Source organism: Nansenia antarctica, assembly GCF_963989245.1.
Source record: "Nansenia antarctica genome assembly, chromosome: 11".
Lineage (NCBI taxonomy): Eukaryota > Metazoa > Chordata > Actinopteri > Argentiniformes > Microstomatidae > Nansenia > Nansenia antarctica.
In genome coordinates, this window is record NC_137681.1 from 17,747,007 (window position 1) to 17,759,182 (window position 12,176).

The 12,176-nt window shown below is 43.8% G+C and overlaps 1 protein-coding gene across 1 annotated transcript; it reads right to left on the reverse strand.

Annotated features, from left to right (window-relative positions):
* Window positions 1-649: 649 nt before the first annotated feature.
* LOC308167715 (WAP, Kazal, immunoglobulin, Kunitz and NTR domain-containing protein 2-like) lies at window positions 650-2,705 on the reverse strand (the record flags this gene model as incomplete). Its single annotated transcript, XM_080542181.1, has 2 exons — window positions 650-2,194; window positions 2,508-2,705. 2 exons carry the CDS (start codon window positions 2,703-2,705, stop codon window positions 650-652), a joined length of 1,743 nt encoding a protein of 580 aa, XP_080398307.1.
* Between the last annotated feature and the right edge of the window lie 9,471 nt (window positions 2,706-12,176).

A 12,176-nucleotide genomic window follows, 5' to 3' on the forward strand; every position in this document is an offset into this window, starting at 1 on the left:
ACAAAAACTGTCATCCATTCTGGTTAAGATAAAAAGGAATAAGCTTTAAATGTTCCATAAGGTAATCGTTTTTTTTTGCAAGACACTGAATTTATCAGGTCAGAAAAATAACAAATAAAACATCCATGACAGTTTTAAGTAAATTATATACATAAAGATCAGAACATTTCTGTCTGTGAAGTGCTTCAAAAGAGAGTCTGCAACCTCCATTTCCAGTGGAGACAGGAGGGGCAGAGTCTGGGGATTAAGGCAACTAGGGGATTTTGATGAATGTCTCTTGTGTCCGTCCACATACATGGTTTTTCAATTAAGTCACGAGCTGAACCAAAACCAAAACCTTCTCCCAGGAACAGAACACATTTACAGGTGCTTCAGACAAACAGAACATCATCTGGTGTAGATACTTTTGTTTCATCTTTTACCTTACTCACTTATAAAGTGTAGTCTATTGACATATTTGAAGACAACAACAAAAATTATCAGCATTGGAAAACTGTTATTGTTATAAAAAATAAAAAAAGTTTTGGGACTGGAAGATTGAAAAGGCCACTCAAAACTAAACAAATTAAGAACTGTTAAGTAAGACGACTCTTCGCCGTCAGGCATGTGCGTGTGCGGGTGTCACCAGAGCATCTCTCAACCATTCCCACTACTGAATGTTGGGGAACTCTTTGAGAATGTCACAGGTGTTCTTGGTGATGACCTCTCTGAGCTTGCGAACGCGGCGAGGGCTGGAGGTGCCAAAGTAACTTTCTGGCTGCAGCACGGCCATCCCCTCTTTCACGTCTCCCATGACGATGACCTGGCCCTCGCTGGCAGCACTGGTGATGTTGGGGCAGGGGCAGCTCCAGTCCATGTTCAGGAAGGTGACCTCCAGGGGCTCCTGGCCGAAGAACCGGAGGCCCATCTTCTCATCCTTCAGGATCTCTTCCACCGTCACCAGGGCCTGGACAGAGTCCCTCCCCTCCCCTGCCGTCAGCCCAGACATCCGGCCCAGGATCACAAAGTCACTCTTACAGAAACTAGTCACCATCTTGCCCCGGGGTTTGCACGACTTGCAGTGATGGTTTATGGGGAAGGGGCACATCTCCTCGCAGGCCTCTTTGGACTCAAAGTTGTTTTCGTTGCCACTGCAGCCTCCGTAGATGAAGGACTGGCACTGTCGCAGAGTGCTGCTGTAGGCCCAGCGGGGCTCGTAGGCCTTACAGGGGCCCTGCAGGCTGGGGAGACCACAGGGACCGGACAGCTCCGGGCCACAACACTGCATACACGCCTCCAACGTCTCAAACCCCTTCTTGTTGCTGCTGCAGCTACCGTGGGTGAAGCTGAAGCAGGTGTTCCTCTTGGGCTCATAGTACCAGCTCACCTTCTCTTCCCCACACTCCTCCCTACTATCAGGGGGCCGCAGGCACTCCTCGGCCAGGCAGCGAGTCACGTACCTGGGCTCAGCGCTCTTCGGAGACACCCCGGGCACCACAGAGAGTGGGTGGTGGGCTTGGGCTGAGCCAGAAGGGTTCTGGGCTGTACAGGTGTAGATGCCTGAGTCCTGGGGCTGGGCGTTATAGATGACCAGCTGGCCGATGTTAGTGACCACCACGTTCCCGCGCACGTGATTGGGCCTCATGATGACTCGCTCCACCCCCTCTTCCTCCTGCTTCTTCTCCCAGCTGATTTCTGGCCGTGGCCAGCCCGTGACATCACACAGGAAGCTGGCCGACTCACCGACGGTTACCGTCTGGTGGGAGGAGCTACTGGCCATGGCGGGCGGCTGGGGTTCTGAAGGGGCCAGAGTGGTCTCCTGGATGGGAGCTGTGGTTGGTCTGAGGGTGGTCTCCAGGAGCAGTGGGGGACTGGTGTTGGGCCAGCTGAGGTGGAAGCGACAGGTGACCACAGAGAGGGAGGTACCCTTGGAGCAGGCCTCTGCGTCCATAAAGCACTTGTTGTAGTAAGTCATGCCATCAGAGGCGCAGGTGAAGTGGGGCTCCCTCTCACAGCGATCTCGACACTTACACACGGGCTGGCCGTCCCAGATGTCACACTGAGAGCCCTGCTGGGTGCACATGAAGCTGGCGCAGGTGGGCTCCTTGGGCATTCCCACCGGACCCTTCTTCCCATTGACGTCCATGTAGCGTGCCGCCACACAGCTGCGGTTCCCACACACATTGGAACAACACTTCTCAAATGTCTCACATTCCTGTGTGAAGAGAGTGGAAAATGACAGTTTGATATGGTACAGTCAGCCTACAGTAAGAAAAACAACAATTGTGATATAATTGTAATAAAATAACAATTCAATGTGAAAATATGTCTTGAAATATTAACACATTTAATACATTGATTATTAAATAATGAATTGTCTCATTTGTATTGTGTTCTTGAATGGAGAAAAAATATACTGCCTACACAATCTTGGCAAAATGAATGGACATTAACCAATAAATTACTGATATCAGATCATGAATCATTGTAAAAATGATCAATTCTGTATAGGAGGTTAAATAACGCACCTGGTCCAATTCGCACTCCCGCATACAGGTACTCATGGCGTCCACCCACAGGTTGGGGTTCATGTCGTTGGGGCAAATACCCGCATGTGAGTAGGCTTCCCTGGACACAGTCATGGCCCTGGCCCGGTGGTCCATCAGCAAAACGAGGCACTGCGCTGCCAAGAACCTGATCCAACGAGTGAACAGCATCCACCACATCGCCAGCGTGAATCGATTTCAAAAAGTTTTAAGTAAAGTAGATGTATGTTCTATGATCAAAATGTATTATTTTCGTTGTATGAAGCGATTATATAGATCAGCAAGTTAAGTCTTAAACCAATTTAAGTAAATTGATCTTTAACTGTCGAGTTCCCGTTCGAGCACGGATCTGAATTGATTCTTGATCTAAGATGCTCTATTTATAGGCTACTTTGCTCCAGAATATCCAATCTGTGACTACACAGGCGATCTCCCTGACCACATAACTCGCCCCCCACTCGCAAGAGACAATTATGAATTGCTTCTGAGATGTTGAAAGAACTGAAAGAACATCAGTGTTGAGTGTGAGCTGGGACTGGCGGGGCACCTGTCTGTTAGAGGGATTGCTGGTATCCCCATTTAACCCTTTACAAGCTTTTACGCGCGGGAACTCACTGCAAAGGAAAAGACGCACGAATCTTAACACACACAAATAGCTGTTATTTAGTAGGTATCTGTATACAAAATATATATGTTTTTGAAATGTTACATTTCTGTATACGTTTGAACTCATTAAATAATACATTATTATGAGTAAGACAACGGATTTGTAAGGTTTTGCAAACAACAAAACAATTCACGAGAATATTAATATTAATATTACTCATTAGGCCTGGATAAAGCAGAATGATGCATTGTTACTTTTCTTTTCAGTTGTATTTAACCTATCGAATTTCTTGAATAATCTTGAAAATAAGACATGTATGTTTTAGACAAACACGTATAGACTACATATGTTTAAATAAAAACGGAATCAATTGTTGCCGGTTGGGGATCATTTTTCGAATTCGACAAACCGACAAAAGTACCGTTAGTAAGTAGCCAGATAATTTTGCTAACCATTAATCAAATATTGTTCGTCTCATTCAACTTTGCAACTTAATTCTATGATTCAAATGAATATCTAAATGTGTAGGCTATTAATGCAAACTCACATTCCTGATTGACATATGATTGACAGTAAAGCTTCACAAATTATTACACGGGATTGAGAGTTTTAGCCGCAGGATAGAGCATTCCCAAGAAGACTTACTTCTAAGACCAATTATATAATGTTAAATAAAATAAGGCAGAGAAAGAGACAGATGAACAGTGACAGGAGAAAGAGAATGTCCTCATTTGGACACAGAAACAGAGAGACATACTGTATTAATGTAATATAATATGTAATCATAATTGATTTGTATATATGATCCCAGCAGGTATCAAACCCACAACCTTAGCATGACTAATGCCATCCTCTACCAGCAGAGACCCACAGGACATTCATTGATGTATTCATTGTGACTGTTTGTCTGTAGCACCTGTAGCAATCACAGCACTATAGGTTCTTCCATGCGTCTGGCAGAAGGTTTCATAGTGCAATCATTGGCACACAGGGTGCAGTTTACAAGGCTCAGCTCAGTCCCATTGGAAGGAATTGAAAAGCTTTTTCCCCAGGACATTGTGGTTGGACCTCCTACTCCGTGCAGTTATACATTCTCACAATTCTTGCTCCATGAAAAAAGAGAAATTAATTTCAACCTGCATCGGAATCCAGGCAAAGTTCTGCTGAGGACAGTGGATAATGCCCGTACTTGTTGTGAATGGAGATGTTCAGATGCTCCCTGTGAAGGGATTACAGAGAGCCTATATTTTCCTATACAATAGTCTGACTGCTCTGGGTTTTACAGTACATTAGAACTTCTTAGTTCTCTCAACACAGCTATACATTTTTGTGGGGGGGGGGGGGGGGGGGATTCATTCACATGCTTTATCCTCAAATACCCCTTGGAAAAAAAGGAATAACTCAAAGATTCAACACAAAACCAATACATATGTAAAGATGCCTATCACCAGAAATGTCAATGATGTCAAATCTATTTTTAATCAACCCACATCGCCTTCCTCCGACAATTGTCAACAATTACGACTGGGTGGGCAAAAAGTCAAACTAAGGATATATACAGGCCATGTGAGGACATTCCAACAGTGAAGTTGTCAAGTTGGTGTGTGTGTGTGTGTGTGTGTGTGTGTGTGTGTGTGTGTGTGTGTGCCAGCATGCGTGCCAGCGTGTGTGTATTGTTATGTGAGTTTGTATGAAGCCTTACAGAAGCTTGAACCATCTTAATCCTATTAGAGGGATTGTATTTATTGACCATGTGTGTTTTATTAAACAACAGATGTTTAGTATGTTGCAGTCTGTACACAGTCTATAGTGACTGACTGGATTAACGGATTCTTCTCACTAATATCAACAATCAATTGGAGTTGATTGGTCTGATAGCGTAAACTCCATCAGTCTCAGCCAGTCACAGAATGTATCAGCTGTCATTACGACTAATGAGTTTGGGCACAGGTATAGCCTCGTCATGAGAGAGAACCTAACAAAGCACGTTCAAGTTTTGAAAGAACGGCCTAAAGCAGTGTCACATAACATAGACACAGGAGGGGCTGTGTGTGTGTGTGTGTGTGTGTGTGTGTGTGTGTGTGTGTGTGTGTGTGTGTGTGTGTGTGTGTGTGTGTGTGTGTGTAAGGTGGGTGGAGATTTGTAGATTAAAAAACAGACACTTTCACCCGCCAAAGCATCTCAAAGTGTGATTGATGGAAAAGGAGGAAACATAGGCAATATAATACAGTACATTCTGGAACACACCGTACATAGACTAGAAGATAGCTTACCTCAGGTGCCCTCTACACACAATCTGTCATTGACAAGTCAAATGTTTCATTTGGAGCAGAAATTAATAAACTCTTGTCAAATCGAGTGAGGATGGATGGTTCTTGGGGCTATTAACAGATGGATAATAATAGGTTGATTCACTTTAAGACATGAAAAGGTAAACACATTAAGCTTTAAATGGAATGAAAGCTCTAAATAGAACAAAATCATTATAGGCTTATCCCTCTCAAGGTTATTTAAGGTTTCATTCCCCACACCATTACACCACCTGAATGAGAAGGTGTTCCTAATAAAGTGTTCGGTGAGTGTATGTTCCACTAGTGAAATACATCATCTGGTGTTCAACTGACAGCTTAGAAATATGTTATCAACTTGACTTACCAGGTCAAGTTGACTTACCAGGATTGTGCAACTCTGGTCCACCAGTTCCACAATCAATTAAGACCTTTAACTCATGTAGATACCCAAAGTTATTATCGATGAAGGTGCACAATTCTATATATGGACCTCAAATGTCAAGCATTTGATAAATATCTAAAGAATCTTGACTCAAGGTAATAATAAGCGCGATCAATACCAGATCCTTTAAGAGCGATGTGTCAGCTGTCAGGTTCTTCACACCAATACCACTTGACTGGGAGGCTTTATGAAATCAGCTCTTTGATCCAAATACAGCTCAAAAAACATCATCGGTGCCAGAACCTGACATGTTGGCATTTTCCCTACACCACAGACATCCTATTGGGCAATACCTTGACAAAGCAGACTCATCAAGCCCGACAAAAACAAGGTTGGCTTTGTTCGATTCTGAAGGAACTTCTTGCTTTGTCACCACTCTGCTTGAGTTGTTTTCAATCTTTCTCTCACTTCTGATTCCTGCGCCTGCAGCATCAACTGACAGGGCTGGTCGTGGGTTGGGCAGAGCCAGACCAACTTGTGTTTAATGTGGCTTTGCCTTATAGGCTGAGACCAGGGGAGGCTGGTGGAGGTAGACATCGGAGGACAGGCTCATTGTAATGCAGGGAGCAGGGTAAGGAGTGGTGTCAAGCACACGTGTTTGATACCACTCCGTATTCCGTTCCATGCATTACAATGAGCCCGTCCTCCGATGTCTACCTCCACCAGCCTCCCCTGACTGAGACATTACTCAGCATGCTGGCACCCTGGCCTCATCCATCCTGGGCTGGGCCAATCATCTGTCAGCATGGCGGATGAGGGTGGGGGTTGGGGAGAAGGGGAGAGAAAGGGGGGTTCGGCAGCTCATGGATTGATGAAAGAACACCACACAATTATTTTAAGAAAACATTCCTAAGTAATGCAGACCACAAGTTGTCCCCAAAACAGCAGTCTGTGTGGGCGAGAGGCATCTTGCTGTGAGGTATCTAAGGATAAACTCACCGCCCGACCAGGGAGGACATTTCCCGTAGTCACTGATCTAGGATCAGTGTATGCCTCTCCAATCCAAACCTTAACAAGGAGATTTTTATTTATTTTTTTAAACTAACTTAGATCAGTGTCTACAGGCAACATCCTTGTCAATGGTAGAAGAGCCACATCCGAACCCTTCATCAACCTCATCCAAACCATTTATCGACCTGGAACGGTCATCACTACGCTTGATCATAGAAGTGTAAAAATAGCTCCTCAATTCTGGGCAGTCACTTAACTATGTAATGTGTTGACATATTAATGGTATCAGCCATTCCTCATTCCGTTCCATGCATCACAATGAAGCTCTGATTTCTACTTCCACCATTCTCTACTGATGGAGATCTGATCAGTGTTCTGTTATTCTCATAATAGAATATAATTTAGTATTCTATTCACTATTCTTTCTTTGTAGGGCTGGTTTCCTGGACTCAAGTTAAGCCTAATCCTAGACTAAAAAGCATCTTCAATGGCATTTTATGAATAAAGTTATTCATAACGTTTTTTCTTGTGTTTGATACCATTCCTAATTCTATTCCATGCATGCATTCCATACAATGAGCCCGTCCTCTGATTTCCATCTCCACTAGCCTCCCCTGGTCTCAGACTATACAAAGTTAGTTCAAATGACCTGTCAATCTGTCTATTTCTTTAAAACAGGTATATGAAGACTGCACCTCAACAGTGTTGGCTATGATGATACTGTCCCATCTCCATACTGCGGCCCAAGTATGTGAGGAGCATTAGCTGAGTGTGAGTGCAGAGCTCCCTCTAGTGGTTAATTACAATAACTACAGTCTGCATTTCTTTACTTTCCATGGACTGGGGCCTGCATGGCAAGGAGTTGGCATCAAATCCATTATATCAATGATACTGTATCCTCTGGTATCAAACCATTCCATATTCCATTCCATGCATTACAATGAGCCCGTCCTCCGATTTCTACCTCCACCAGCCTCCCCTGGTGTGCATGCCTTCACAGTTGGCTCTGAGAGCAGTTGGTTGTGAATATCAGGATTATAACCCTATCTCTGTTATATCTTGAATAGGCAATGGGTGGTGTAGTCAAATACAATGTGTAGAGAGTTTTAGTAAGTCTTTGATTGCAAAGTTGGTTGTGGCTTTTTGCAAAGTCTTTGCAAATGTCTTGTGACATTACACTGACCAGGGTTGCTGGGCGACATGATGCACATCAAGGACGTGTCGTCCAAATAAGCATAGTAAGCAGTGCTTACCCAACGAAAAAATAAAAAAGGACCGTGAAAATATTAAAATAAAAGTGCATGTAACCGTTTGTTTGTTTTCATTAAAAGAGTCGTATTTTAGGTCCCAGGGCAGCAGGAGTCATTCATTTTGACGTTGCATTTTTAGCGCCACCTGCAGGAGTAAGCACTTCCTACTCTGCTTGCATTGCGTTACATTATAAGCACTTCTCTCTCTGCTTTCCCTCGCGTACATTCGAATGCGTGAACATTTTTTTATTCTTTTTTTCCGATGCCTCAGCCCGCTGTTTAATGTGGCCAGGGTAAGCATGCTTACAGCCAATCAGTAGTTCTTTAATTCCGATAAGAGCTACTGATTGGTTCTTATCACTTTCAAGTTCACTTAAAATTTCACCTCTCGCCCGGCAGAATAGCTTATGCTAGCTAGCTCAAACGATCTAAATAATAATAATCAATAAGGATAACTTGCTTGATTTTGTGAATATGGACATTACTGTCAGCGACCTAAAGGGATTTCGTAGACTGGACTGGACTGGAAAAACAGAACTACTGGCTAAATGCCGCCCGAAGCCACCGCTCACCGATCTTCACACATACCTGTCAACATTGGGATTTGAAAATAAGGGATATTTTCCTGAAAATAAAGGATATCCCCCGCACGCCCCCGGGCGTGCAACAAGAATTGGGTTAACTAGTTCCTACATAATGATTAAGCAAGTGACTACAGGTGATTGATTGATTGATTGATTGAAAACTTTATTAGAAGATTTGCAGAAGTAGGTACATGAAAGTACATATTACATACAAGGTCAACTAACAGGATAAAAACCCAAGAAAGCCACTGGCTTATTTCAATTGGGGTCCTTGATTCTCAATTCATCGAATTATAGGCTCATGATCAGAATGATCAGAATCACATCCCTGCATATACAGTATATACATGAAAACACAAAAGGGCATATCAATTCAGCACATTTATTTATACATTACTTGCCACCATGATGTCAATGGGAAAAGAGCGGCCCAAAGCTACCAGCGATCATTTCAAAACGGAGATAACCGAGGCTGCGTTCCTAAATACGCTCTGAAAATCTGATCACCACTCATGGAATGCCTCTTGTCCAATCAAATTACTTGGTCCCTTTATGACGTTGCACCTAGTGTGCGTTCCGGCGCTCTCAGAGCAAGATTACGAACGCAGCCCAAGAAACGAGAGGAGACAAGTAAACTCCGACATGGATATAACGATTGTGCGCATGCGCCAACGTCTAACAATTAAGTGTTAAATTATATTATATTATAGGTGAAAAATACGGGAGATTTACGGGAAAATATTTAAACGGGAGCACAGCGGGAAAGAAAGGTAAAATACGGGAGAATCCCGGGAAAAACGGGAGGGTTGACAGGTATGCTTCACACCCAGAAAGGGAGAGTCGCTAGGGGGTTCCAGCAAGCCTGGTATGAGCGGTTTATATGATTTATATGATTCGCGAGGCTGGTGGCGATATGGTTTGAGTACTGCTGTGCTGCTGGTTATGGCTTCTTATTTAAGACTTCCTCTGCTTATACCTTTGAATGTAGGCCTGTGCCATTGTGTTTGGAGAGAGAGCTGCTATCTCCATCGCTGAGATAGGCCTAATGTCGCTGTCCGTGCCATTGGTTCTGGACCAAAAGTGTTTGAGAGAGATAGAGAGGGAGGGTTTGTGATGTGATGTCAAGTGCCTGTGTGACAAAGTGTGAAAAGAAAGTGTGTTGTGAGTTTACTATGGAGGATGGAAACGGTGTGTGTCTGTGTTGTGCATGTGTGCGTTTGCGATGTTGAAACTGGACTTGTAGATTTCAGCAGGCTGGCCACTTGAAAAGATCTTGGTTCAAAAAAGATTGAACAATGAGCACCCCTGATATAGTCAAAACTGGCAACTGTTTTTTTTGTTTTTGGTAATCTGATCACAAAGTGACACTACAGTTTATTAGCGGGTTCTAGGGCATCAAAATTGCATTTCCTTGAAACTGCGTTCACTGATAGCGTGTATGTGTAATTATGTGTATTTGTATATCTTATGCTTACCCAATCTAAAAGCTCACGGCACGTGCCTGATGCACATGATGCATGAGTCATGTCAGTTGTGACAAAAAATAGAATCCCTGAACACACAGCATTCTATTATTTGTATGATGCATTTACTGTGAGAAGTGTCCTGAATTCTTGCTACTTGGTATGAGCCATTCCTGCCAGTCCAACAGACAAATAGTACAGGCATTATACAATATGACCTCAGACAAATTGCAACAGAAACTCTTTCAACTGTCCTAGTCTCATGGATACGTCCTTCATAACATATCAAAAGTCTTAAGAAATCCAAGTGGTGGAAAGTATTGAAAAATACTGAAACTGGTGATACCACAATTTCCCATTGACGCCCATGTTAAATAATGTTTTTATGCATGTCTTCTTGTCTGATGTCCACACAAAGTGTTCAATACTGTCCACAATCACCCAGAAACTGTTTTACATGAGACATGGAGTTGGATGCAGTACTATATGTGTGTAAAAGGAAATTCTTAACCCATAGATGCATACAGGTAAGTGGGTCAAGATGAACCAGTGGGTTAGTTTTCTTGCAATATATTTGTAATGAAAGGTTTTTATCATTTCATATTCCAGGTATTCCTAAAGATATATATATATCAGACCATCTAACCCTAACCCATTAAAAAAAAAAGATTGACCTTTTACACTTTTTAAGTATTTTTTGTATTACTAGCCCAAGCTTCCATAAGAGGGTCAAAGATACCTGCATGCATCTGATCTGGATGAAGTTGCTGTCCTCTATGCACAGTTGATGGAGGGATCAGTGTCTGCAGAGAAGGCTTGCAATGCTGATGTGATACTCAGAATAACGGAACAACTCAAAAGCAAAAGTGAATACTTAAAATCCTGTAGCAGGACAGCTGTTTCTGAGAGCTGAACGTACTGGCAATTGGGCGCTGCACCTTGAGGCAATATCAGAAATGGCCACAATCTCACAATCTATGTGCAGAAGATGTGCAAGCTCCATTTACATGTATTTTTTTATTTTTATTTTTTGGGGCATTTAGCAGACACCTTATTCCAAAGCGACTTACAATCAATACATTTGACTAAGCAAGTGAATCATCAATCCACCAGTTGTAGCAGGAAGAATAATCCAGCTCAGGCCCGGGGCCATTGATAGAAGGAAAAACCTTCTTCTAAACCTATTTTTTATTTATTTTTTATATATATAGACACTGGAGAAACAGAGAAACAGTACAAGGGGGTCAATAGAAGTTTTTAGGGGACACAGTAGAGGGGAAAAGCGGGCGTCTTCAGGAGACGCAGTGCTGGGGTGCAGTAGATGTCTCAGGAGGAGCAGTTAAGGTGTAACCTGAAGAGATGGGTCTTCAGTCTATGACGGAAAATGGGTAGTGACTCTGCAGTTCTGACAGCCGTGGGAAGCTCATTCCACCAGCGGGGAGCCAGTGATCGGGCAGCATGACTGCCGTGTTGGTGTAGAGGTGGTAGGGCCAGTCGGCCAGCCGAGGTGGAGGAGCGGAGTGAACGGGCTGGAGTTTGGGGGGTGACGATTTGCTTCAGGTAGGCAGGGGCTGTCCCTTTAGCTGCCTGGTATGCAAGCACCAGGGTCTTGAATCTGATGCGAGCTGCTATCGGGAGCCAGTGCAGGGTGCGAAGGAGAGGGGTGACATGAGAGAATTTGGGGAGGTTGAACACCAGCCGGGCAGCAGCGTTCTGGATGAGCTGCAGAGGTCTGATGGCGGAGGCGGGTCCAGTTGGAACATCCAGATGTCTACCAGAGATTTGGAGAGGGATTCCATGTGGTCAGATGAAGTGATTGCTTATGGGCTGGCCTCACACGAGGGCGTGGTGCGCCTGTGGTGGCCTCACAAGAGGGCGAGGGATGACAGAGCAGCAACGTTTGACATGGCTGCTCTCCATGCCAGCTTGTGCTGAAGTCAACAATGCCATGCAAGAGCTGACAGGGGTGAACCACAACACTGGGGAGCAGAACAAGGACATGACAGATGCAAGACAAGCATGTGACATGAAGGATACACTGACAGTTCTGAACTATCTCCAAG